This window comes from Carica papaya, chromosome 6 (genome assembly GCF_054855325.1).
Source record: "Carica papaya isolate Zhongbai chromosome 6, ASM5485532v1, whole genome shotgun sequence".
Taxonomy (NCBI): domain Eukaryota; kingdom Viridiplantae; phylum Streptophyta; class Magnoliopsida; order Brassicales; family Caricaceae; genus Carica; species Carica papaya.
The window spans coordinates 34,150,639-34,178,484 of record NC_142314.1 but is presented as its reverse complement, the minus strand read 5'-3'; the positions used below and the strand labels follow the sequence as shown (position 1 = coordinate 34,178,484).

The 27,846-nt window shown below is 37.5% G+C and overlaps 1 protein-coding gene across 5 annotated transcripts; it reads left to right on the top strand.

The window, feature by feature from the left end:
* The first annotated feature begins 519 nt into the window (after positions 1 to 519).
* Positions 520 to 26,552, top strand: LOC110819873 (RNA-binding (RRM/RBD/RNP motifs) family protein). Of its 5 annotated transcripts, none has more exons than XM_088206681.1 (13): positions 520 to 856; positions 2,078 to 2,319; positions 3,168 to 3,239; positions 3,403 to 3,624; positions 16,389 to 16,450; positions 16,638 to 16,774; positions 17,102 to 17,284; positions 17,364 to 17,537; positions 23,270 to 23,357; positions 23,602 to 23,660; positions 24,139 to 24,204; positions 25,560 to 25,692; positions 25,866 to 26,552. In XM_088206681.1, exons 2-12 carry the CDS (start codon positions 2,105 to 2,107, stop codon positions 25,641 to 25,643), a joined length of 1,362 nt encoding a protein of 453 aa, XP_088062807.1. In that variant the 5' UTR covers positions 520 to 856; positions 2,078 to 2,104; the 3' UTR covers positions 25,644 to 25,692; positions 25,866 to 26,552. The 5 variants fall into 5 exon arrangements, 4 of the variants coding, with proteins under 4 accessions (XP_088062807.1, XP_088062806.1, XP_088062805.1 ...); XM_088206680.1 differs by having other exon boundaries at positions 521 to 856; positions 16,369 to 16,450; positions 16,604 to 16,774; positions 25,873 to 26,552; XM_088206679.1 differs by having other exon boundaries at positions 521 to 856; positions 16,369 to 16,450; positions 16,604 to 16,774.
* The last annotated feature ends 1,294 nt before the right edge of the window (positions 26,553 to 27,846 follow it).

Below are 27,846 nucleotides of genomic sequence, written 5' to 3'. Positions count from 1 at the left end.
GCTACATACATACATATGATATCTATTATGAAAACTGTTAATAATCGAATCAAGTTTTGAATTTCGATTCACGATTTTTACACACAGATTATTATAAATTGGTCAAATTTTAGTTTCACCTATTGTAGTCTCATTATAATTAATGAGAAAGAAACTTCGATGAAAGTTCTAAGAAAAAAAATATTTTCATGGAATGTTGATTTTTCATATACATACATATGATATCTATTATCAAAACTGTTAATAATCCAATCAAGTTTTGAATTTCGATTCAAACAATGCATTAATTAAAGAAACTAATTAACTAGTGATATATAAATACAAATGATGAAACATTATAAAATAAAATTATATATTTTTTATACATTCTTTAAAATATCACCATAGTCTATAGATTTTAAAGTAGTGAAAATAAAAAATAAAAAATAAAATAATTATTTTATATTATTTATATATTCTTACGTATTTTATAAAATCAGTCCTTTTAACATCTTATAAATTTTTTACCACCAAATCCAGAACTAAACTTTGTAATTTATAAAACAGAAATTAAAATCGAAAATGGAAGAAATCGAACTGCAACTTCAAATCAATTTCAGTTAAACGAACTGTAGAGTTGCAACGGAGAAGATACTCTGGTTACAAGCTTCTTATATCTCTTTGCATGCATCTGATTCAGCCCGAAGCTTTAAATCATCAAGCCTCTACTCAAGAACCCTAATCCATTGAAGCCCGAAACATTCTCCAGTCTCGGCTCTCTCTCTCTCGCCATTTCTCGCGACAAGAAGATAAAAAAGTGAACCCTGCAGCATATATCATCACTTGTTCGGCGCGACTCTTTCTCAATCCTGTTCAGGTAAGCAGACTTTCAAAAACTTGGGTGAACTGCTGAACAATTTTCAAGCTTGCTATATGCTCTTAAATGGGTTGGTTAAAATGGGTAAAATTTGATTCCATGCGGGAAGTTTTCCAATATATGGTGTCGAAGAAATTAACTCCTGATACTGTCATGTATGGCATTCTAATTAGTTTCTCTGGTCACGGCGATGTTTCAAGGGCACACACACACACACACACACACACACATATATATTGATGAACTGGTAGTTAAAGGCTTGAACCGATTGCTGTGATGTAATTTTGTTCTTGTTCGTTATTTGTGCAAACGAAATAAAACTACAGAAGCTGAATGCATGTTCAGGTCAACGGGGAGCATGCTGTTCTCCCAAATTTGTACATTTGCGATACTTTGATGGATGAGTATCGCCATATCCCAAATGGTTGATGTGAAACAGATCTTTAACTTGTATAGGGACATGGTACATGATGGTTGAGACCAAATACTTTCATATTTGTTCTAATTGATGCCTTCTGCATATTGCATTAATTAGCATCTGTAATAACTTGTTATAGGTAATAGTGTGGTGTATTAAGGAGAATAATGACGTGTTAAGTGGATAGACAAATTTATTGGGGAAAATAGATCAATATGTGTTATGTGTAAGACGATCTGTTAAGTATGGACATGTGTATTAGGGAGAATAAGTCTAGATAAGGAGAAGTAAGTAGTTAATTCTGGAAATAACTTCTAGACAGCTACTTTTTCTCTTGTATAAATACATGCTGTCTTCTTTGACAAATTTTTGGGCAATAGGAAATTTATAGAATTTATTAAAGAGTATTGAGTACTTTCTTAAATAAGAGATTGTTGAATTCTCTCTTAACTAGCCCATACTATTAACAAAAATCAGAGATCACTGGATTCTTTCAACGAGCCCGTACTATTAATAAAATCCCATAACGAGATCCATAAATCTGGAGCGAAATGTAAGTGTTTTTGCATATGTGGTTAATTTTGGTGTTCGTAATATATTTGTGCATAGTTGTTTAATTGATGGGAGCTGTAATGTAAGACAGGGGAACTGTCTGAACAATTATTACTCTCAGATATGAAAGGTTTAAAATTTTGCTAAATGTCTTTACTCAAAGTATACTCATTGACTCTTCATTTAAAATGTATTTTCTTCTTAGTTCCTCCCCTTCTCAATTGAGGATTTTATTTGCTTTTTTGTGATAGGTGGTAAATTGACTTTATTCTTTATGGATGGCTGCTATTCGGTCGTCACAAGTTTTTGTCAACCCCCAAGAACAATATCTTGGGTTTCAAGGCACAGAAGAAACAACGTCAAGATCTACAGAATCAGAATCATCCACCTCCCTTTTGGTTCGGCACCTTCCTGAAGCAATTCCTCATGATACCCTCTCTCGACTCTTCTCACACTATGGTGCTTCTGCTGTTCGTCCCTGTTCAGGTGGCAGGTACCTATACTAAAGAATCTTTTTGTTAGGTCTATTCAACTATGGAATTTATAGTTTTTGCTTTTCTCTATGGCATCATAATTGGATCTAGGGGGGATTGAACTCACACGCTCCTCAAGGGGAGCATAGTGTCACTAATGAAGCTTTTGGGAGATTGAATCAATTGCGTTAAAAATTTTTGCTTTATTATATTTCCAGGTTCTTGTACATAATCTTTTTGTATTTCACAGAAAATATAGGATGATTAGATATCCTTACAAAAAGGAAAAGGAAAAAGAAAAAGAAAAGAAGTTATAGTCAAGCACCCTTTCGACAAGGAATGGCATCCAAGCTCGATGCAACAAAGATAAACAGTAATCCTTAAAATATCTATGCACCTGACAGAAACCAAAAAGGACATCTTATCCCTAATAACCAAAAATGGAGAGGTTTGATTTCTGAAGATCCTAGCATCCCTCTCCAACCAGATCACCATAAAATAGTGAAAACCACCCTCCTCCAGAACTCCAAGCTTTCTTTCCTCCTCCTAAAGCCCCTAAAAGTAGATAAAATGAAACCCTCAAACTTATCAGGAACAACCAAAATCAAACCAAAAATGTCAAAAAGTTGAGACCATTCTGGCTTCTTTCTGATACTTGCTTTTATTTTTCCTCTCATTTGGGCCATCATTATCCCATTACCACTGGCTCAAACTTTATTTCCTCTCAAACTTTTAGCCACGATATCATCCTTTCTCATGTTGGCTGCCTCATAAAATCAAATAAGAATTGATAAAATGTCTAAATTTTATTCCCTTTAGTATGCAGATAAATAGATGCTCATCATGTAACATTTATTGATTCTTGCAGATTGAGAAATTGTGCATTTGTGGATTTCAAAAATGAAGCATTGGCTTCTCAAGCACAACGTCAGTTAAATGGGTAAATATCTCTTCTTGCTGATTTTCTCTCTCTCTTGCTTAAAGAAAAAAGAAGTGGAATTGGTTCCTGTTTGTCTGAACCTTAGCATGTACCTCAGCTGATCAAATTTTATCCAATAATGTTGGTATAGCCATTGAATTTTTGTCTGTTCATGGTAGGTCAGGCTGAGGTTTCTTGGTAAAGTCTTATCTGTTCGGAGGGCTAGTAAGCAGGCTGGACAAACTGAGGCTCAAGGTATGAAGGATTTTAAACAGTCAACATCTAAAACGAAGGATGCTACTTTGATCAGAGATATTGGTAGTAGTTCAAAACCAGGGTCTGTTTTTGCCGATGAACCAATTGCTGCAAGACTTGGTGTAGAATATCCATTTCCTCCTCACCTAGAGTAAGTTATTCACTTCTACCTCTTCCAAATTTTCTTTTGCTTCTGATGCTCTTTACATGTGCAGAATAGTTTGGGCAGATGGAATAACTTTATATTCATACTGCTAGCTCTTTTTCCATGGTTCATCATTTTGTAGCTTCCATAGGGTCACTTGAGTGAATGTGCATAATAATACTTTTCTTATATTTAAAAAAAAATAGGGTCACTTGAGTGAATAAGAAAGAAAGAGGATGGAAGGATTGATGTTGAATTGAAATATACAATGGGGTCATCTTTGGAGTTTAAACTGCACGGATTGGCTCATGTGGATAACCTGCAAACTTGTCCTCTCTGTGGCTTGAACATGTGCAGAGGAAGTAGAGGATTTGGTGGTGAACATATGGATTTAATTTTGCAATTGATTCCCTCTTGGTTCAGGTTCTTTTTTCTTAAAATCCAGAGTTGATTAATGCCTGGAATTTACCAACAACCATGGTTCATTAAAGATAGATAAATAATGTTATGCTCCAGGAATTGGCAAAGGAAAAGGAGGTGGAAGAAAGAAATTGCAGAAGAAAATAATGGTGTAGGTGCAGGGACCATGCAGGAGAGGAAATCTGGGCTGATCTCCATAACTTTTTTTAAGTTGAGGTTTTTTAAGGAAAGATAGGATTTTTAGGGTAGGAGTACAGAAATAGCTAGAACGGGAACTATTTTATGTTAATTGGGGATCAACTAAGGATTCTTAATTCTAGATTTAGATCTTTAAAATTATGAACTGGAATCTATGATACTTATCATTATTAGGAATAGACTAAGAATTTATTGACGGTTGTTAAAAAAAAGCTTATGAACTTATCTATAAGTATGTAAACAATCTGCATGAAGAAAATCAACTAGAAACTAACATGCTGTAGAGTACTTAATCTAGAGATTGGTGGGTTCTCTCTAACAAACACTAACTCTAAATTCCACATATCTCAACTCATAACCTCATCCTTAAATATGGGACAATAGCCTAATGATTCTGTTGTCTAAGAGAAAAAACCTACTTGCAGTAGTACTTTCGTGTTGGCTTCTGTATTCACTTCTTGTGTGAGTGCAACTACTTCATGTTTATTTTTTCATCTTGAATGGTATCATCCATGCTAAATACTTCTTTTGCCTTTTCTTTTGAAATAAACCTTTTTTTCTTTTTTTGACCTCTTGAATATTATTTCCATCAATTACAGTTCCTTGGGTTACACAATCCTTGATGTATTTATTGCTAATAAATTGTAGAGGAGCTTTAGAGGTCTTAAGTGAAGGGTCTTGTCCTTAAAGTGGATTTTGAGAAATCTTACGATAGGTTCAAATGGGGTTTCTTAGAGAGTCATATCAAAAAATGGCTTTGGTGGCAAATGGAAAAGTTGACTTGGTGGTTGTCTTCCTTTAGTGTCTAACAGGTCATTTTTTTGAAAATAAAAAAAAGTATTATATATAAGCAACTGAGTGCAATCTGAATGTAATCGTTTACAAATTTATCAAAATATCTGTAATTTACAACTCTCTTTCTCTAACTTTCTCTTTCTAAAAATCTCTCTAGCCAACTGCTCTGTTGGGTCCCTGGTCAGCCGACTGGACCAGCCACCCAAGTTAGCTTTGGAATGAGTGTTTTTGGGAGAAGGTATTTTATCATAGAAAATAAATATTTTGATTTAGTGTGCGAGGGAAGGAAGTTGGATAGTTTGAGAATCACTGAGAATGGATGTGGTTTTAGGCATTCGATTTTCTTGGAAAAAGATGAGTATAAGTGGCTTCTTGATGCACTGGACGAGTTCTGGTGGAGGAAAAGACAGGGGACATGGGCCAAACACTTGGTGAAGAAAAACTACGAGCTATGGTTCTCTTTTGGGAAGAATAGAAGAGGGAAATACTTGGCTTTAATAGTGCAATGGAATTGGCAGGTGAAAATGATATATTTCCCCAGTGATCCTCAAGGTAAAGGTTGGTGGAAACTGCTGGTTGCTGTGTTTGAGCTTGCAGACAGACTAGTGAAAAACCGTAATCTTGAGTCAGTGAAGGGACAGGTAAGTAAGAGTGGGCACATTGAGAAGGTGAGTCATCCCGAAAGGCCGTGGAAGTTATCCTTTCCATGTTCGCATTGCAATGTTCCGATTAACATTGCAATGGATGGAGGCGCTCCAAAATCATACGCGGCAGCGCTGAAGAAAGGTGAAGGAGAAGCGAAACGGGTAAGGCAAAGGAAGCATGGAGAGGAGGTGGACCGGGTTGACCCCGGGTTGACTCGAATCAGATAGAGGAGGGGTTTGCCCAAAATGATAGAAATTCTAGTCGTCCTAGGCTTCAGGGTAAAGGCTATGCACGAATGACAGGCCTGAACAAGAATAAAACCAAACTGCATGTGCTGGGCAAGACAAACAAATACACTTGGCAAGAGAAGGAGAAATGGGTTGCAGCCCTAGACATAGAAGCAGGTCTAGCTTGCGAAACTGGTTTGGGCATGGGTTTTAATCCAATCCGGGGGGGAATGTTCAGGAATTAAAATGAAGCTGTCCGCTGGAAAGGAAATCGCAAAGGAAAAGGAGGTCCGAAGTGTCAAAGGTGAAAAATTAGGGTTTGAGGGAAAGGCGACGAGTGAGATTGGTAACGAGTGTGAAGTGGTCCCTGAATGGAAAATCCCAAGTGAGAGATGATGATGAGCGGGTCTCTATGTTCTCTACGATGGAGGACTTTGATAATGACGACAGAGCTTCATTAATGGAGGATGAGTCGTTCTCTAATCTGGCGTTGGTAACAGTAGATGATGATCCTCAGGCTCTTGCGTCTGGGAATGAGACAGAAATTGAAAAAATCCTGTAGATTGGTTTGGAGGACGTGAATATCACCACGAAGGAGGTAGACTGCTGTTCACTGTGGGTAGCAAATAACGTTCAGAAATTTAGTAAATGGGTGGGAGTCTTGATTGAAGGTATGAAATATCTTACCTTTTTATTTTTCTTTGAAATAGAAAAAAGATCACTGGGGTATATTGCAGAGGAAACAGAGCTGAAAAAGAAACCCTTTGGAGCGAATTGCAGAACTGCAAAACCAAATGGGGAGGAAACTGGATAATTGGTGGGGATTTCAACATGACCTTGCACGGGTATGAGAGGAGTGGTAGTAGATTTTCGGTTGCGGAGGCAAAGGAATTCTAAAAGAGGATGGAGAGGTTGGGGTTGTTGATCTCCCACTCTCTAAAAGGCAATGGACTTGGTCTAATCAAAATAGCAGGTGTAGGATTGACAGGTTTTTTGTATCGGTCAATTTATTGGTGGTTCTTGCTGGAGTCAGTCACAAAACTCTTGCAAGAGCTACTTCAGATCATTATCCAATATGCATTGAGGCGGATGGGATTAAATGGGGCCCTGCTCCTTTCTGGTTGGATAATAAATGACTGGAGAAGGAGAATTTCCGATTGTTTGTGGAAAAGACTTGGAGGAATACAGTGCCTGATGGTTGTGCCAGCTACAGATTTGCACAGAAACTGAAAATTTTAAAGAATGAAATCAAAGTCTGGACGCGGGATCTTTTAGGGTAGGAAAAAACAGAATTCGAGTCTATTCTGGCTGAAATTAATATTTTGAACATGAGAGAGGATTCTGTGGGTTTAAATGATGTTGACATAAGCAAAAGGGGAAACTTGAAAATCAGATTGGCTTCGTTTTTGAAGGATGAAAAGGTTTTTGTGGAGGCAGAGGTCCAGGGAGAAATGGCTAGAAGTAGGTGACAGAAATACGAGGTACTTCCATGCGATGGGTTCATATAGGCGCATATGTAATTATATTGAGGAGGTTAGTGTAACGGCCCCGGAAATTTAAATGAAATATATGTATTAAAAATGTCAAATGCGGAAGCGTAATAAAAATTTTAATTAACATCCCTTACACAATAACCAAAACGTACTCAAAACATGAAAGAACAAACTAACTAAAAGAGATACTCGAAATAAGAACTATAAATATAGATATGGAGTCTTTAGGCGTCCCCTTCGCTGTCTTCTTGCGGAACGGGCTCGGGAACAATGTTTTCCTGATCTGAAATGGTTAAATAAGGAATGAGCTACACCAGCCCAGTAAAGACATCACACTATCTCACCGCCACGAAAGTAAAGGTGGGTAGAAAACAAAAATGACCAATGGAGCATAATTTATAACGAACTCGTTTGTTAACATAAAAACCTTTACTGTCCACTTACCTCATCGAGATCCATGAAAACAACATATGAAAACAATAACCTTATAATATCATGAAATCATACACACTTTATAACATAACATATATAACACATTTACATTTCAATAATCAGGAAACAGATTTCCTCTTTTACCAGCCTACCAGTATCCCTGCGGATCCATAGGGGGTCCCCTCTACACGTGAACCATTAACATTTAAAACCTGATTCCAGAGCCGTCCCCATACCCCGTTCGGTATGGGCGCCAAAACCATGAACCTCAATACCCCGTCCGGTATGAGGGTGAAACGGGCCGTCCCCATACCCCGTCCGGTATGAGAGACCACGTTCCTGGTAGGGTTCCCTACGGAGCTGGTCCGTCCGCCATCTCCCAGCATATCTAGTCAGGTTGTCCATATTTTCCACTTATCAATTCACATAACCTTTTTGCCTTTTTCCTTAATCTCAATCATCCAATCATACAAAACATGTAAACTAGTAATTGACACAAAATAAGACAATACAGTACCGGGTTCGCCATAATACAAACCATAATAAAAGAAACCATGATTCATGCATACGAGACCATAAAATAAACACACCAAACATCATACTGCATTTAATACCGAAAAATTAGATCAAACAATAACAGACCAACACTGTATCAGACTCGGGCTCCATTGGCAACCTCAATCAATTATACATCTATAAAGTCTCAAAATACCGTTTAATTATTTATTAAGCTTTAATACCGTGATAGGAAATAGGGTGAGGGGTCCTTATCTGTTTCGGGGTCTGAATTCGATTCTACAGTGTGCCTACAGACTGTCCTAATTTCCCTAAATTTTTTCCGGAAAACTGAAACGCACTACCGGTACCTGCACGTGTCCCAAAAAAATCCCAAATCAAACCTAGGCCCTTTTCGGCCAATATCGGAATTCCGGCGACGGCGGCTCCGCTGTGCTCCAGCGACGGCGATTTGCCTCGGGTTGGCCGTTTTCGGCCGAATTCGGCCACACTTGCATCGGTCCCTGCGATAAAACAACCCCAGGGCCCTCGGTGGGCCAAAAAATTACGAAAAACCGAAACTTATCGGCGGCGGTGCTCTCGGGTGCGGCGGCTCCTCCAGTGTGAGTCGCGTTTTGATGTTTGGCTCCGATCAACCTGTAGAGAAAAGAACGGTGATCACAGTGGTATAAAATTTGCATCGAACGGAGGCCGGGAAGGGCCTCATCGGAGGCAAAAATCGAGGAGAGACGCGGCAGCGCCGCTGGGCTTCGACTGAGTTTTCCGGCCGTTTGGCCATTGACAGACTCAGCATCGAAAAACGAGCAAGGGGGAGAAAATTTACCTCGATCGGCGGTCGGAAACTTCCCCAGTGCGGTGGCAGGTGGCGGCGGCCGGCTCCTCCGGCATCTGGTTCTTCTTCTCCGGCGAGTCACTGGCGGCTAGGGTTTTTGTGGTCAGGTGTGGGTGGGGTTATTTATACCCTTTGCCTTTTAATCTCAATCGTCCATCAAGATTAAATCTGTACCGTTCGATCGCGATTTAATTGGGATTAAATCTGAGCCGTTCATCGCGATGCAATCTGGGCCGTCCGTGCGTGCGGGAATGGATCTGGGCCGTCCGATCGCGCGCACGCGGATCGCCCACGTGGCCCGTTCCCTGGTCAGCGTTGCCTTGCCACGCGGCGGGTCCTGGTTGGCCGGGGCTGCTGACCGGGTCGCTGACGTGGCTGCTGAGGTGGGTGCTGACGTGACGCAATTTTTCTAAATTGCGTTTGACCCCCGGTTTTCGATTTTCTTTTCAAAAACACTCCAAGAATCCAAATTTTCACCATTTTTTTTTAAAATCAATTTCAATTAAATCCAAATAATATTTTTACTCAATTTTATCATTATTATTATTTTTATTTTCATTAAATTAAATTAAATAAGAATCAAATAAACAAAAAATAAAAATAAAAAAAATAAAAAAATTTTTTTATTTTACTTGGGTGTTACAGTTAGGGTTGACAACAGAAAAATCCATGGTAATACAGATATAAGTGATGCTGTCATATTGCATTTCTCAAATCTTTCCGAGGAAGATTTTAGCTGTCGGCCCAAATTGGAAGGTTTATCCTTTAACAGCTTATCTGCAGAGAGTAAAACGATGTTAGAAGCTGTTTTCACTGAAGAAGAGGTGTACGATAGTCTTAAATCGTGTATTGGGAAGAAAGCTCCAGGGCTGAATGGTTTCAACATGAAATTCTACAATCTTTCTGGTATTTGTTGAAAGATGATATTATGGGCATTTTTTGGGAGATGCACTCTTCGGGTAAATTTGTTAAATCCTTGAATGCTATTTTTATCACTCTAATACCCAAAAGAAGTGGTGCTTGTGAATTCAATGATTTTATACCAGTAAGTTTGGTTGGGTGCATATATAAATTAATTGTTAAGGTGTTGGCTAAAAGATTGGCAAATGTGCTGGGTGAGTTAATTGGTGATTGTCAACATGATTTTGTGGGTGGCAGACAAATCATTGATGTAGTGATGGTTGCAAATGAAACTGTTGATGACTTGTTATTCGGTAAACGGGAGGGCTTGGTGTGCAAATTAAATATGGAAAAAACATATGATAATGTAAATTAGAATTTTGTAGATTACATGCTTGGAAGAATGAGTTTTGGGCCGAAATGGAGGAAATGGATGAAGTCATGTGTGACTACAACTTCTTTTGCTGTGTTGATTAATGGGGGTCCCTCTATTTTCTTTACCGCTTCGAAGGGCTTGAGGCAAGGAAATCCAATTTCTCCACTGCCCTTTATAATGGTGATGAAATCTCTTAATGGCTTATTAAGGAGAGCTACTGATCTGCATTTGCTAAAGGATGTTTCGGTGGGGCATGGGAAAAACAGAATTGTGGTCTCCCATCTTTTCTTTGCGGATGACATTTTAATTTTCTGCAAGCCTGATTTGAAGAATCTGCTATATTTAAAATGTGTTTTGCTGTGTTTTCAAGTGGTTACGGGACTCAAGATATAACAAGTCCAAACTTGCAAGAATTGGGAGAAATGGTGATGCTGGATCTTTTGCGAAATTCTGGGGTGTAAAGAGGTAAAATTCCCTTTCAATTATCTTGGTGTTTCACTAGGGGCTAAATACAAAGACCAACTAACTTGGGAACTAGTTATTGAGTTATTCGAAAAAAGACTTGTGGGATGGAAAAGAGGTTTCTTATCAAAAGGTGGGAGATATATTTTAATTAAGAGCACCTTGGCTAATTTACTGATCTTCTATCTATCCACTATCACTATTCTGGTAAAGGTTGCCAAAAAAATGGAATCTATTCAGTTCAAATTTCTATTGGGTGATGGGGATGAGAATCGAAAATATCATTTGGTAAATTGGGATGACATTAAGTGCCCTATCGACTATGGGGGTTTGAGGATTCGGTCTTTGGTGAAAATGAACGAAACCCTCCAAAGCAAACGGCTTTGGAGGTTTTGGAATGAGGATAAAAGTCTTTGGAGGAGGATTGTTGAGGCTAGATGGGGAGAATTAATGAAAAGTAGTGATGGCAGCAGAATTTCAATCCCTCATGGCCGTGGTTTGTGGAGGAAAATACTGATGTTTTGGTTTGATTTTCGGCACTGCACAAAGTGGAAGGTCGGGAGAGGAAACAGGATCAAATTCTGGGAGGATGATTGGGCTGGGGATGGCAGTTCGATGAGCAGGTTTCCTAGAATTTATAACATTGCTCAATCTACATCTTTGACAGTTGAAGAGGCATATCAGTTCATTAATGGGAGAGTTGTTTGGGCTATCAATGTGCAGAGGAATCTGAATGATTGGGAGGTGGCAGAATATGATGGTTTATTACAGGCTCTTGAAGTGCAGCGAGTCCCGACAAGTGACGATCGGATTGTGTGGAAGCTGGAAAATAATGGAACTTTTTCTGTTTCGTCCTATTATAAGCATTTGTGTTGTAAGGATGCTGCTGGCAGCAGTGATTTTCTGGTCAAACTCATTTGGAGGACTAAAGTCCCTCCCCACATAGCTTTTTTCGCATGGGAGGCTTGCTGGGAAAGAATATTAACTATAGACAGACTTAGAAGTTTGGGTAGGATTACAGTCAATGGTTGTTATTGCTGTTTAAGGGATGAGGAAACATGCAATCATCTATTATTGTGGTGTCCTACTACATACAGATTGTGGTGTTTGATTTATGGGCTTTTTGGGATTGATTGGGTTATTGCGGGCTCGGTTAGGGGTGAGATTTGGGCTTGGGATGGTTTACTTGTAGAAAGAAACATTGCTAATATGATTCATTTGACTGTTTTTTGGGTTATTTGGAAAAAGATGAATAGTAAAGTTTTTGATAGTGTTGAGAGTAGTTTTAATAGAATTAAAATTAAATGGATACACTATTTTGAGTCATTTTTGTTAGGTCATAACATCAATAGTGAGGCAGATTTTGGAAATGTCATTGATACTCTAATAGTATTATAATTATTTTTGTATATGGGTGATACCCCTGTTTTATTGGTATCATGTTAATAGATACTTAACACCTTTTATTTTTTTTTTTAAATCAAAATATTTATAAAGTCTCCTAAGTACTCAAAATAATGAAGAGGATGATCATTTATAAAAAAAACTTAAAGAGTTTGGAGCCAAATATCCTTGATTCTATCAAAAGAAAACTCTATGCTCTCAAAAGCTCTTCTTCTGAAAGGAAGAACCCAAAAGATAATGAAAGGAATAGGGCTTATGTTCTACTTGAAGCACATATTCTCATGGATACCTCTCCAAATCCGTATTTCCTTCTATCCAATAGGGCCATTACCCAATTAACCCCCATAAGATTATATGTCATTGGCCAAAGATGAGAAGCCAAAGAGCACCATAAAAGAATATGGTTTCCAACCTCCGCATCGTTCTTACATGAGTAGCATCTATTCATCAAAACCATTCCTCTTTTGATGAGATTCTTTGCAGTTAATGGACAACCCTTGTTGCTTCCCCCACATCTTATGCAGTCATTATTAAGGTAAACCTAAATCTTGGTTTATGGGAAAAAGGGGTTGAGACGAGGCGATTCTCTCTCCCCTTCTCTTTTCACAATTGTGGTGGATGTTTTTAGTTGTATGTTAATCTGTGGATGCAAGAGAGTTTTGACGAAAGGATTGTTGAGGCAGAGAATATTGAAATTTGCTATTTAAGTTTGTGGATGATACTATCCTCATTCTCTCATATAGTGATCGGGTTGCTAATGATGTCTTGAGCTTCTTACAATCTTAAGTATTTTAGGCTTCACATCAATCTTACTAAGTGTAGGCTTGTGGTACATATTGTTGTGGAGGATGCCATTTCTAGGCTTGTTTCGTTGATGGGTCCTATGTTTTATCTTGGCTTATCACCTTATTTTTCCTTTTTGTGGAAACCTTCAGACTGAGGCTTTTTGGGATCTTAGCCAGCAGGGTTTCTAGGATGCTTGATTGTTGGACGGGGAGTTCCTTCCTTTTGGTGGTAGGGTTACTTTTATCCATCTTGTTTGTACTATTCCCTCATATTACCTCTCTCTATTATGATCCCTAAGGGGTTACTGAGAAATGAGAGAGGATCATGAAGAACTTTTTATGGTCTGGGGTGGGGGAGACTTCAAGAGATTACCTTTTTCATTGGGATGTTTGTTGTCTTTCCAGAGCAGATGGTGATCTAGGTATTGGGAATCTTATATCTAAAAATGTGTTTTTATTAGCTAAATGTGCTTTGGCTTTCCTTTAGAATTATGTTCTTTGAGTACAATGTAATAACGATAAGTACCGGTTGCATAGGGATATTCGAATTTTATAGCTAGGCATACCTTGGCTAGTAGGAACTGCATTTTGACAATTGATAACATGATAAAGAGAGGTAATGTGATGGTAAATGGCTGCTATTTGTGTAAACAGGAGGGAGTCATGCCATCATCTATTATTATGGTGCCCGACTGTATACAACATTTGGACTATGATCTATGGACTGCTTGGGATTGGTTGGGTAGTCACGGCCTCAGTGAGAGAGGGGATTTGGTTATGGGATGATATTAGTACTAATAGAAGTTATATTGAACTTACTGTTTTTTGGGTTATATGGAAGGAGACAAAGAGAAGGGCTTTTGATGGGGTAGGGAGTGATATTAGAAAAAATTGTGATAGGTAGCTGCACTTGTTTGGGCTGATCTTACTTGAGCATGACTTGTATAAGGTAGAAGATTTTGGGTATGTGATTGATTGCCTTACGGAAATGTAAATAACTTTTGTACATGGGTTGTATCCCCTTGGTGCTTTGTTAGTACATTTATACTTTTCATTTTTTTTAAAAAAACATAGCTAGGCACATTGACTAATAGGAGCTTCTCAGAGCCACTTAGCAGGAAACGTAGCTTCATGGTGTCATCACCCCTCTTGCATTGTTGAAAGTGGTTGATGATTCCTGTTATTGTTTTGGGAATATCCTTGGATTTGGGTTATCCCATTAGCTAATATTTTCCCTCACCTTTATACTCTTCTTCATGCCACAAGGCTTCTCAACAAGTTGGATAGTAAGATCTCTTGGAATTTCGTATTCTTTACAAATCTTGATGACTGAGAATTTGTGTGCATAATCTGTTTGCTCAACATTCTTGAGTTTTTTTTGGTCTCTTCATATCCCGAAACACTTGCAAGTCTCTCTTTTCTCATCGTGCCCATAATTTCACTTTATATAATAAGAGTTTTACTGGTGCATTTTGAAGGGCTAAAGTGCAGGTACCTGACTCATTAGGGTTTCCAAGTAGAATTTAGAGAGCTATGGGAGAGAATAGAACAGAAAATGGGGGGAAAGAGAGAAGAACAATGGAGAAAGAATGCGGAGAGGGAGAATGCAGAAGAACAACAGAGGGAATTGGAAGTTCTGGATAATTCTTATTATCTCGTTCTGTTGCCTAACAACCTATTAATAGTACCAATAGTTAGTAGCAAGTAAGGACAACAGTACAATACAGCTGGGTGTCAGTGGTCCTTATGAATAATCTAGAATATTTGTGCAAAATAGAAACAGGAAATAGGGAAATAACTAATGAAATAACTAACAGAAATAGAAAATAGGTCGCCTCTTGTTACCCTAGCAGATTAAGCCTTGACATTACCCTCCTCTTGAAGATTGACCTTGTCCTCAAGGTTTAAGTGAGGAAACTGACTTTGTAAGAACTTTTTGTTTTCGAGTGTATAACTGGTGTTGTTGCAAGATTTTAAACATTTACCCAAGGTGCTGTAAGTGTTGCTCCATCCACTTGTTATATACTAAGATATCGTCAAAAAAGACTGGCACGTATTTTCTTAAACATGGTTCAAATATGTGATTCATGAGGGACTGAAAAGTGATAGCAGCATTGGTAAGGCCAAAAGGCATTACCTTGAATTTTATACTGCCCGTTGTGAGCTCTAATGCAGTTTTATTAGTGTTTCCAGGTCATACATGTATTTGATGGTTACCCAACTCTCAAGTCAATCTTAGAAAAGATGGAATCCTCATGTATAAATCATCAACCATAGTATGGGGTACTTGTTTTTAACTGTTATGGCATTGAGTTGCCTATAGTCAACACAAAATCTCCATGATCTGTCATTCTTTTCCTCTAACAGAACAGGGATGTAAATGGGCTATGACTATGCTGTATAATATGGCTATCTAGCATTTGTGCAATTTGTTTCTCAATTTCAGCTCCTTGAAAGTAAGGATACTTGAAGGGCCTTGCATTCGCGGGTGTAACTTTGAGAATCAGGGGAATAGAGTGATCTTGATCCCTTCTTGGCTGCTGGATCCTTGATTCTTCAAAAACTTGTTAGTGTTCCCTTATAAGGGTACATAGGGGTTCTGCTATTGCTAATGATTCTGCTGGACTCTCTATTAGTGGAGGTTGAGATTTAACAGAGTATATGGTACCAAGTGCACCTTGGTGAGCCTTCTGCATTAACTTTTCAAGCTTTTCTCCTGTTGTTCCTTTTTTTAGGCTCTTCTTTCCCCTCACTCCTTGTATCACCCTTGCATCCCCTACTTGGGTCTCCATTACCTGCACTTTATCATAGTCAAAGAAAACCAGTTTATATTTCTGCATCTGATCTGTGCCCAAAATGATGTCATATATTCCGAGTCTACTACTCAGAAAAAGCTTCTGAACCATAGTTGTTATATCTTACTGTTCAGTTCTGCTGTCTAGTAGTTACTTTTCATGGACTGGCCATTTTCCACCAGTACCTTGAGTGGAAACGATTCAACTAGTGGGATGGCACAACGTTCAGCCAACCTGGAATCCAGGAAGGTGTGTGTATCCTCACTAACAGTCAGGATCAATGCCGGTTTGAAGTTGATGTTTCCCCATACTTAAGTGGTGCTGCCACCCTCTTGCCCATTTAAAGCATGCAGGAATATTTACACTAATATCTGTACATATCATGTTTGTTTCCTCCTTTAATTCTTTTTTAGTAGCACAAATGACTTTGATTTGTCTAAATCTACTTAGATAACTTGCTAATATAACAGATATGCCTATCCACCACCAGATGGAAATATTCTGACCAACATTGTCAATGCTCTTATAGCTGTTCCCCGCTTTTACACCCAGGTTATCTTTCATCACATGAAGCTTGAGTAGTTGCTTTTTAGTATGTGTGTGTACTTGTCTGCAATATTTGATTCTAGTGTAATCAACCAGTGTGTGCATGTGGGTCTGCAATAATTCATTCTAGGGAATCAATTGTTGGCCTTTGAATTTTAGGTGTTGCACCTGATGAACAAAATGAATATTCCAGCTCCATTTCGTATGGCTCTACCCACACCACCTCTGCCACCTTCAGCACCTGCACCACTCTCTCCTCCACCACCGCCTTCAAAACCTAACATGGCAGATCTATCTAGTGGTGAGTCAGAGATGGAGTCTTCAGATGAGGTAAGTTCTTGCTACTAAGTTGCTGAAATTCACAAGACATATATATTCCTTTTTCACCTAGCTAGACTTGCATTAAAAGTATTGATCTGTTTAGATTCTGTAAAATAGAGCTGGAAGCAGGTGAAATTTTTGTTTGATTTCATTCACTGGATTCAATACAATGTTCTTTTGGAATTTTGATCGCTACTTTCTGTTTCTCTCTCTCTCTCTCTCTTCTCTGTCTTTCTTTTCATCCTCTGTTGCCTTTACTTTTTTCTTTCCTTCTGCAAACCCTGAATCCTCTACCATGGTTCTGGGAAATTAATTGTTTTATGATAATGTTTTCAGGAGGTTGACGGTGAAGATCATTCTCTTCGAGTAGTGAAACCTGGAAGAAAGCGTGCGAGGCCAGAAGTTATTTTAGGCCCTGCAGTTGATAAAGATGTGGTTCATGAGGCTGTTGGAGTGAAGTCAGTCACCTTGATGCCGAAAGAAATACCAGTTATAAAGAAGAAGAATCCTGTAGTACAGGTAAAATTCTTGTGTCCAAGAATGATTTTGGAAGATTTCTATTGTTAGTCCTTGACATTCCTTCCCTGGTTCTATGCAGATAAAAATTTCCCACAAAGTGACACAGGTTGAACATAAAGATGAAAGTGGTCACAAAGAAAATGTGGAGGAGCCCAACAAAGAGAACTCAGACCTTAAAGCATTTGCAACTCAAGCGGAACTAGAGAGTGGAAAGTTACCTCCGGAGGAAATTCTCTCGCTTCCTATGTTTAAGGTATTGGAACCCACATAAAGTAGATGCTTGCAAGGGTGCATGAATATGCAGCTATCAACAAAATTTTATGAATATGTAAGCCTAATATTTCAAAAAAAAAAAAGTAAGCCTAATTTTTGTTGTGACTAAGAAGGTGTTTAGTTTGGCATCTTATAGGCTATAGAATTTATAAGAAGATCAAAAGCTTCTTGCGGGTGGTATATCTAGATAGTAATGTCATGATCACATAAAATACATTCTCTTAAGACTCCCCTTCAAACTAGAGAACATATATTGTCTATCCCAAGCTTGCCAACAATAGTCCGAAACTCTGAACTACTCAAATCTTTAGTCAATACATCTGGTAGCTGTGAAGTAGTAGGCATATATAGAGTACATTTTAGGCTACTATCAAATTTCTCTTTGATAGAATATTTGTCAACCTCGATATACTCGGTCTAGTCATATTATACCGGATTGTGTAGTATTTATGATTGACTTATTGTCATAATATAGACGTGTAGGCCTCTCCCACTTAATTTTTTGATCTTATAAATTTTTTTTATCCATAATGGTTCACATACCGCTTAGGTCATTACTCGAAATTTTGGTTTTGTATTTAATGTAGCCTAAATTTTGCTTATTACTCCTCTAGTAATCATGACTTGGACTTGAGAGAGAAAACAGAGAGGAAAAGGAAGAACTTTTATTGAGGTAAATGCTTAAATGTTCAATTATTACATTGTGTAGAAGAATGGTCTATTTATTGGCTGTAAGTGATGGGGATGAACGCCAAGCGGGAGAAAACCGCACGGATCTTGTGATTTGCAGCGGTGATCTCGTGATCGTCTTCATCAGTTATGGTTTGATTTGGTCAAACCTTGTAACGCCCCATTTTTTTTTCCAACGGCGTAGTCTCAAACAGTTTAATGGCCAAATACTAAAATATCATTATAAATCAGTCGCACACAGAGAAAAGAAACTATCACAAGCTACTGCTCAATGTCAAATATAAATCTTCAACCATAAACGCATCATTATAGTGAAGTACAAACTCATACATTCTCAGTAGACACACAATCTACACTACTACCAACTATTTACACACTCAATTCTACCTGTAGAAATCTTTGTACTGTTCCTCTATACGCTAGGCTCGGAAACCGACAACTCCGATCCCGACTCCATCCCTACTTCATCTGTAAATAATAACGAGTGAATACATATAATTCAGTACAGTAAAAATTAAGTTACAAATATAACATGGAAACCAAATTAAAACTCTATTTTTATATGTTTTCCCTTTCCGTCGCCTAAGTTATACTTTCTTTCTACCTGGTATTTTAAGTGTTACTCATACTAGGTGTGATCGTCCCCCGACATCACCTCCTCGACCTTGGCTAGGCCACTCAACTATACAAATGTTCTCATCCGTCACCAGTATCGGCGACCATCAATTAGCCTTCTATCACTCGACCCCTAGCAGGCCACTCACACACATCAATACTGTTTTCTTCCGTCACTAACATCGGTGACTCAACACCTTACCTGTCGGAGACCCCCAACTATCACTACTATCGGCGATCGACTTACTATTTCTAGATAGCGACAACCAATATCGGCGTCCCCCAGTGCAACCGCCTCAAAGACAATTTCATCTCGTTCTTACTCAAGATACCCAGTAAACTCGCATACTTGATTTTTCCCACTACTAGTATGCCATTCTAAACAGTTCCTACACCACATCATTGTCCTGAAGCTCTTCTACACTTATAACATGTGTATAGAACCTCCACACATCTCCCCATACAACACACACTCACACTTAGCACGTATACACCAGTACACCCCTACACTTAATGCTCACATACTAAATTTCTAAATTTACAACAACTACACCAATCTACATGCACATGCAACTCACACCCGCACACAACACATCCACACCAATACACCTCTATTCCAATCCCTCACACACACCCGCTACAGACCTCCCTTTCCTACTCCCTAATTTCCAAAATACACACACTCCACCCCTACATGCCTAACTTCTCTGTTAGTACTCAACTCACTCTCTATCCCTGCCTTCACTTCTCCCCAAATTGTCTCGGCTTCCCATCCTTTCCTCCTAGAGGTATCAACTCTCACAATACCCTACCTTTCCTATCCTCCTCTGCCAACTCCTCCTCTACTACTCTCCTATACCTATTTTATCCCTAACCACGCCTCTCTCCACACCTCTCTTACCTCCCTTCACTTACCTCATTCCGTGCGCGTTCTGCCCGTCTTCACTCACTCCTATTCACCTCACCTCCTTACAAACTCCCTTACACCTTTTTAATCACCGTATTCCTCCCTCTAATGGAACTCACTCACTCACCGAACTCCTCAATATCTCTTCCCGTAGCCTCCTCCATGTACCTCCACTCACAGTTCATTTTCACACCTCCACGGTTTCATCGTCTCTTTCCACTCTCCTATTCCATCTATCATAGTTTCCTACTCCATTTCCTAAGCGATTCCTATATTTCCTCAAACTTACGGTCACAATTCCACGTTCATCTTAATCCTACGCTTGAAACTTAAAATTTATCGCACCTTCCATCTCCATCTTTTCTTTCTGCACTTCCATAGCTCTCACCGTCACCGTCTTCCTTCTCCTGCTCTCTCTTCTTGTTCCTTCCCGCTTCGGCTTCTCTCTCTCTTTCGAACCTTCTCCTCCTCTCTGTTTTTCCTCTTCTCTCTCGAACCTTCTCTTCCCCTGACTCCTCTTCTCTATTTTCCTTTTTTTTTCTTTTTCTTTTCCTATTTATATCCCGCCTACCCCTCATCCTGCCCATCCATCTCACTTCATCCCAACCGTCCACTCCCTCTTCTCCAAATGACGCTGTTTCCTCCTCTTCTCCAAACGGCATCGTTTTCTCCTCCTCTCCCCAACTATATAATTATGTTCATATTTTATGATTATTACCATAGACATATATATATACATACAAGAATTTTTTAATCCAATATTCAATTACTACAAACCCTAACCCTAATATTCTAGGACGGTGAAAGGACTATTTTGCCCTTCTGTGGGTGAATTTCCTTTTCTATCCTTCCTCTTGTAGTAGACTACTAAAGGTTTCTACAATAACTAAGTTACCTTCAAGGAAGGTATGGTGATCTGTAGTAGATCTTCTGTTTACCACTAATCTTGCATAATTTACATTTATAAGCCTTTTAAAAGCAATTTGTCAACTCTTTCTAAACAAGATCCCTTTCTCATATGACATTTTTAGAGAATGCAGCATTCTAGCCTACCTGTAAGTGCAAGGAATGCGCATGAATTGACTTATAACATTTATTGTATAGACAATGTTTGATCTTGTGAGGGATAAGTATATCAATCTCCCAATTTTCTTTATCTACTGGTGTATGTTCTTATGTCACTCCCAATTTATGATTGGGATCAAGAGAAGTACTAGTTGACTTTTATGCTAGGTTGTCAGTATCTTTTAATAGATCATGAATGTATTTCTATTGGGAGATAAAAATTTTAAATGAGTGGGCAACTTCAATCCAATAAAATACTTTTAAACTTATCTAACTTATTGATCTTGAATTCTCTTGCTAGACATTGCTTTAGCGTCAATTTTTTTTTCATCGTCTCTTGTTATAATAATATTATCAACATATATTAAAAGAGTTATAACTCCCTATCTTTGATGATGAACAAAGTGTGGTCTCTATGAGTTTATTTATATCCTAGGCTTATCTTTACTCTTGCGGATTTGTCAAACCATGCTCTTGGCGACTACTTGAGTCCATAAAGTGTTTTCTTTAGTTTACACACTTACTTGGTCCTGCTGCTTTGGCAAAACCTAGTGGAATATTCATGTAGATTTCTTTCTTTGGGTCTACATGTAGGAAGGTATTCTTCACATTGAATTGTTGCTATTGCCAATCAAAATGAAAATAGAATCCGCATTGTGTTCATCTTGACTACTGATGCGAATGTTTCTTGATAGTCTATCCCATAATTTGTGTATAATCATTTGGCACTGCAAATTTTTTATATGGTCATCGATGAACGTCAAATCTGGCCAACTGATAGACCTGTAAAGAGATTCACTTCCTTTGCTTTAATAACAATATGGCTGAAAGCTCCATAATGAGAATAAACAACAAAAAGTACAAAGGTTACCTTGTCTTAAACCACTAAAAGTAGTGAAGAATTTCGGCGGGCACCATTAACAATCACAAAGAAAGGATGAGGTAGTCATGCAACTTTTCAATCCTAGTTCATTTTCCCCTGAAACCAACTTTCTTACAAGTTGAAAAGAAAAGACCATCCACGGTGCTAAGCTTTCTTATTATCTAGCGTATAGAGCACATTATCTCCCCACTTCCCATAAGGTGTCTACTATTTTATTGCCATCATGGATATTGGAAGAATTTGTCTCCCACCTAGGAGAGCATATTGTGTTTTTCCAACTACGAAGCTCACCGCTTACTCAACCTTCTGACAAGAACCTTCATGGTAAGTTTGTATATACTAACCACCAAACTAATCAACCTAAAGTCTCTCAAATTTGTACCCTTCTCAATTTAGGAATAGGGAATAAGGAAGTAGCATTTTGATTCCTCACAAATTTGCTTACTGGAAAGAATTCCCAACAGATATCCATAACTTCAATTTTTATCACACTCCAAAATCTCTGTAAGAGGGCCATTGGGGGACCATCAGGCCCAATAGCTTTATCACCATAGCAAGAAAAAAAACTGCATATCTGCTTTATTCCTTTATGAAAGGGACCTCTAGAGAACATTTCTTAGTGGCATTTAGGCAGACTCCAAACCATCAAGCTTTGACTGCCAATGCATATGCTCAATTCATATAAAGGTCTTGGTAACAGGCGATCTCGTGTTGGAAGTGTCTTTAACTAACTTGTTATCAAGTATCAACTTGGGAATAAAATTGTTCCTCCGACTTACTGAAGCCAACATGTGAAACAATTTGTATGTAATAATTGCCAAATCATCGTCAAACTTTTCTAAGCTCCTAAAGAGTTATAAGTCTTCTTCGACCAAAATAAAAGCAAAACTTAACGTCCTGTAAATTGAATTCTTTTAACCTGTTTTCTCCAAAGATTATTATGCTTATAGGAAAACTATAAGAAAATGTAAATCAATTATCCTTCCATTTCTACTAGGAGTTTTGTTGATAAAATGAAATTTTCTAGTAGTAATCATCAGTAACATGGAAAACTGCATCTTGAGATGTCCATATATTATATCTTTGTTTTCTATCATCAGGTAATTTCTCTTTCTACAAGCCCTTATTCCAAATAAAAAAGATCTCCTCTTGTTAGAAGTTGTCTGTTCTTCTGTTGCCACATTGTGAGACACAGTTATATGAAAAAGCACCTGTGAGGTTCTGGATGACATTGGTGTGCGGTTTTCTAGTTATGGATTCTGAGTATTTTCATTTTTTTAGCCTTGCAGTTGTTCTTGCCTAGTATTTGTCATTTAGTGGTTGTAAATTCCTCTCATGCTTCTGGTTTGTAGATAATTACGTGGCCAGATTTTCTGTGCAAAGTCTGAAGAGATATCCTTGGCTGATTTGTGTGAATTTGATGAATCAAAACTATTAGAAATCTGATCATCTAGGAAAATTCATTCAGAATGTAAATTAAATAGTCATTACTTATAGTTTGAAACCTTTTTTGTAGAAAACTATTAGTCTGAAGCTATACTGAATTTTGCAGAATTACGTGGCTGGAAATCCTGCTCCTGTGCTGTACATTAAGAACCTGGCAAAAGATGTTGTTCCTGATGATTTCTGCTATATATTTGGTGAGAGAAAAATCACTGATACTTGTTGTATCCAATTCCTGTCTTCTACAATGTGATTTACTATTTTAGCAACTCAAGCGTTTCTAAAGTTCATAAAAGAACGTAAAAGAATGGTGTTCTTAATTATATAGATAGAAAAAAGTTTATTTACATGTTTGTTGTGAATGAAGCAATGATGTTCATATTACTTCAATTATTCTACTAAAGTTTAGACTGATAGTATAGTTCTTCTAACATGCTGCAGGATCAGTATTTGGAAGCAATGATGCAGCTAAATCTGGTATAAGCGTGAAGTTAATGCAGGTGAATTTCTCCAGCATCACTTTGTGACTAATGCAAGCGATGGATGATAAAGTTAATTGCAAATATGTCACTTTTTGTCTAGATGATAAAGTTTATTTTGCATATATGTGCAAATTCTACTTTCAATTTTACTGTCTTTTTAAACATATATTGAGCACATGGTATCTATCTTCTTCAACAACCACCATGTTTTCGAACTTTATGATTAGAGATCTTGGTTTCAAGAGTATGTTTGGAAAGAAAAGATCTGTTGGCATAGTGACAAAACATAATGACTGTACCTGCAGAACTCTTGTATGTTATCGTCATAAGAATATCTAGCCTTTGGCTAGTAGACTGTTGTTTTGTCTTAGAGCACTGCAGGACATGATGTCATGATGGCCCCCACTGTTAGAAAGTGAATGTCAGTTGGGGACAGTATCTCAATATTTCAATTGACCAAAATTAGATATAACCAATGCTTCTTTTTGGATTTCAGGAGGGAAGAATGAGGGGCCAAGCCTTTGTGACATTTCCATCAGTTGAACTTGCTCAGCATGCTTTGGTATGAGTCCTATAGCCAGCTTTTTGATGTTCTAAATATCTGTTTCTATTATTTGTTTTGCATGACATGTTAATTGTTAAAATGCTATCCTTTTCTTCCTTACCAATTTACCAATTTTTAAAAAGAAGTTATACCTTAAAACATTTAAATCTTTCTGCAGATGTTTTCAGTTTCTATTCTTTTCTATACTGATTCCATTTAACCAAAATCTTGTTTAAATATCAAATTAGATTGTGAATATTTGCTTGTTATGTTCCTCCAGATTCTAATTTAATACATCTTAGTACTGCTTTAGACCAAAAACAGCTGCAGAAGGTTTGTCTCTTTGTTTCATGGCTGTAAAATTGGAACAAGTTGCTAACTTAGAAACGGATTTTTACTCATTTAATTAAAAACCACAAAAGCAACTCTGGTATATGATAAAGAGGAGATTTGACTTGGATTTTCTATAAAGATTAAGAAGTATGTTTCTTTCAAATTTAAGTGTAGGTTTTCTTTATTTAAGTTTCACAAATAGTATAAGAAATACTACGTGATATTTATAGGGGTACCTTTGATAAGAAATAGCACCTAACTGTATAAGACACTGACCAAATAGAAAAAGATTATATGAGAAATATCCTATTATTCTCTAATAGAATGTGTAGGAATACTCTTAATTTTCTAGAATGTTCCAACAATTTTATTAAAGAAATCTTTTTATCACCAAAATTAAAAGAAATTAAGGTTCAATAGATTCCAAATCTAGAAACAAAATGCAAGCCAAAAGGTAAAGAAGTAGCAATACTTATATTTCTTCCATATAACTTCAAAACTTCCAAGTTATAATGTAAAAGGGCCTCTTAACCAACGAAATTAATTTAATTTGCTTGCATATTTAATATATATATAAAATGTAATAATTTATATGCGATGAGTCATTTTGGTTTAGTTGATTTTCAAAACCCACAAACTGAAAATGGAACCAAATAAGTGGTTTTGATTACTAAAACCAAACAGAGATTAAGAAACCAAAACACAGCAAACTGAATGGCTGGTCTGTTTTAGTTCGGCAAATGTAAACCAAATTATTGTACAGTTCTACTACACAAGCATGCACTATATGAACTATGATCAAAGCGAAGATATATCTTTGTTTCTGTTTTGCGTTTATGGTTTTTACATTATTTGAAACAAAAAACAACCTAATCCTGAGAAATACCAAATTGTTGCAAGGTGAACTTCTTGATTACTTGAAAAAAAATATGACGATTTTCTTCTGTTATCTGTTCCTGAAAAAGCATCATCTTGTGTTCTCTCAACTTTCCCCCGAAACGGAATATCTTTTAACATGCAATCAGAACTGTTTTTTCCAGAATCTAGTGAATGGTTATGTGTTCAAAGGTAAACCGATGATCATCCAGTTTGGTCGGAATCCTGCAGCTGCTAAAGCAAACTAAAATTGTTTCTGCTACATCAAGAGAAGCCCCTTTTCCTGCCACTCTCATGGTTTGTTCTTTTGTTTATTCTTTTCCATTTATATTCTTAAGCAAGCTGGACTTAGATTTGTGAATTACACAAGATCTGACTGTTGATTTGAATATTCTTATTGAGAAACTGATTTTTGTAAAATTGCTTATGAAAATGGGCTCACTCTGAGTTTAAACTCTAATATCTATTAGTGATTAGCTGCTGACCCTTCCTGCATCAACAATTTTTTGGCGCAAAGAACTGGCGCATCGGCCTAAAAAAGGCAGGAATTGAGTGGAGTGTCATCGTATTGACCCATGTTTACCTACCGAGATTTTGTGGCCGTGGAAGCTGGAGGTTTCGACGATACATATATTTGCATGGTGTACTACGATATGTATCCGTGGTGTTGATAACTTGGGTTTTGTGAATGTAATCTTTACATTAATGATCACTTTCAGTATTTCAGAAAAAGCATGTAGCAAAACTGTGATGGGAGGTTACCAGGAGGGGGCAATGTTTTCCCAACATTGCTGGTTCCGAAGCAGTTTATTTCCACATGCTTCCCATTGCTTGAAGGGGATTCGATAAAGTTGAAAGGACCCGAAAAATTAGTACGGTTCCTGCCTGAGGATGACACGAGCAAATCAAAATTCCTTTACGGAGAATTATTTCCATGAGTTCTAAAATTTTGTCACTTGAGAAACATTGGAATATAATCTAAGATGCACAAATTGAAAAATAGTACTTTCTTATGTTATTAATGAGATCGTTAGTAACCTTTTTTCTTTTTTACAAATTCTAATAATTTTTATTAGATATGTAATATAATTTGATACATACTAACAATGTGTTTCATCATTTTTTTCGAGAGTAATAATACTCAGTTAGACAGTTAATACTTGGTATCGTCACTGCACTCGGAACGAACAAAAATTAAGGAATTACTAGTTGACGATAATGGTAGGACTTTTTAAAACTCACCATCTTTTTGCCCTTCCCTTGTCAGAAAGAATAAGATTACTCGTTAGGTTACTATGGCACCTCGGAAGGACTCACCATATATGATTACAGAACGTCCAAAGAAAAAGGTAAAATAGAAATTAAGTTCTCACATAAAGAATTCGAAATACATGGTTAAACTACCAAGTTTAATCAGTGTCGGTGTCTTCACCTTTACCTAATTCATTGTCTTTCCTCATTTTGCATGAGACTTAAACCCATACTCTCATCTCAAGACAACCAAGAATTTTTCTCATCTTCCTATTAATGTTAAATTAAAAAAAAAAAAAACTATACCAAAAAAAAATTGAATGAGATAAGTTTTAGTAGATATGTAATACCCGAACCAGAAATTTGGTCCGGAATTAATTTTAAAAATTAAAATTAATATATAAAATCTAATTTTTAAATTTTATTTAATGTAAAAATTAGGAAAAAAAATAGGTGGATGATGAAATTGAAAAGAAGTTTGAAAAAAAAGGATGAAAATTTGAGTTCGGTGAGTATTTTTGAAAGAAAAATTGAAAACTAAGGAGGTCAAAATGCAATTTAGAAAAAATATGCCACGTAGGACTGCTCAATCAACAGTCCCGACGAACCGAAGCGCGTCGCGTGGCGAGGTACGCTAACTTGGTGCCACGGGGGAGGCCACACTGGCAATCAGCATGCCTGCAATCAGATGGTCTGGATCCGTTTGCTCCTCAGGCGTGATCGAATGGTCGTGATTAAACGTGATGAACGGTCCAAATTCGTTATCGTACGGTGCAGATCAAATGCGATGGACGACCCAGATTAAAGGGAGACAAGTATAAATATCTCACTTCACATCGAATCCTAACCTTAGTCGCCAACTCTCCGCCGGAAAAGAAAAACCAGTCGCCAGAGAAGGGAGCTGACCGCCGCTTGCCACTCGCCGCCGTGTTAGAGCCACATCCAACCGCAAAAAAAAAGTAAAAATTTTCTCATTCGCTCGAAATTTGATTTTGAACACTCACATAGCCAAATTGGAGCAAAATGACTAGCGGATGAGCCAGAAATCGCGGGTAAAACCAGGCGGAGTCGTCGTAGGAAAGACAAAAAATTGCCTCCAATGAGGCCCTTCCTGTTCTCGTTTCGTGCAATTTTTTATCATTGTATTCACCATTCTATTTTTCACATGTTGACTGAAGGAAAACACCCAACCGCGAATGT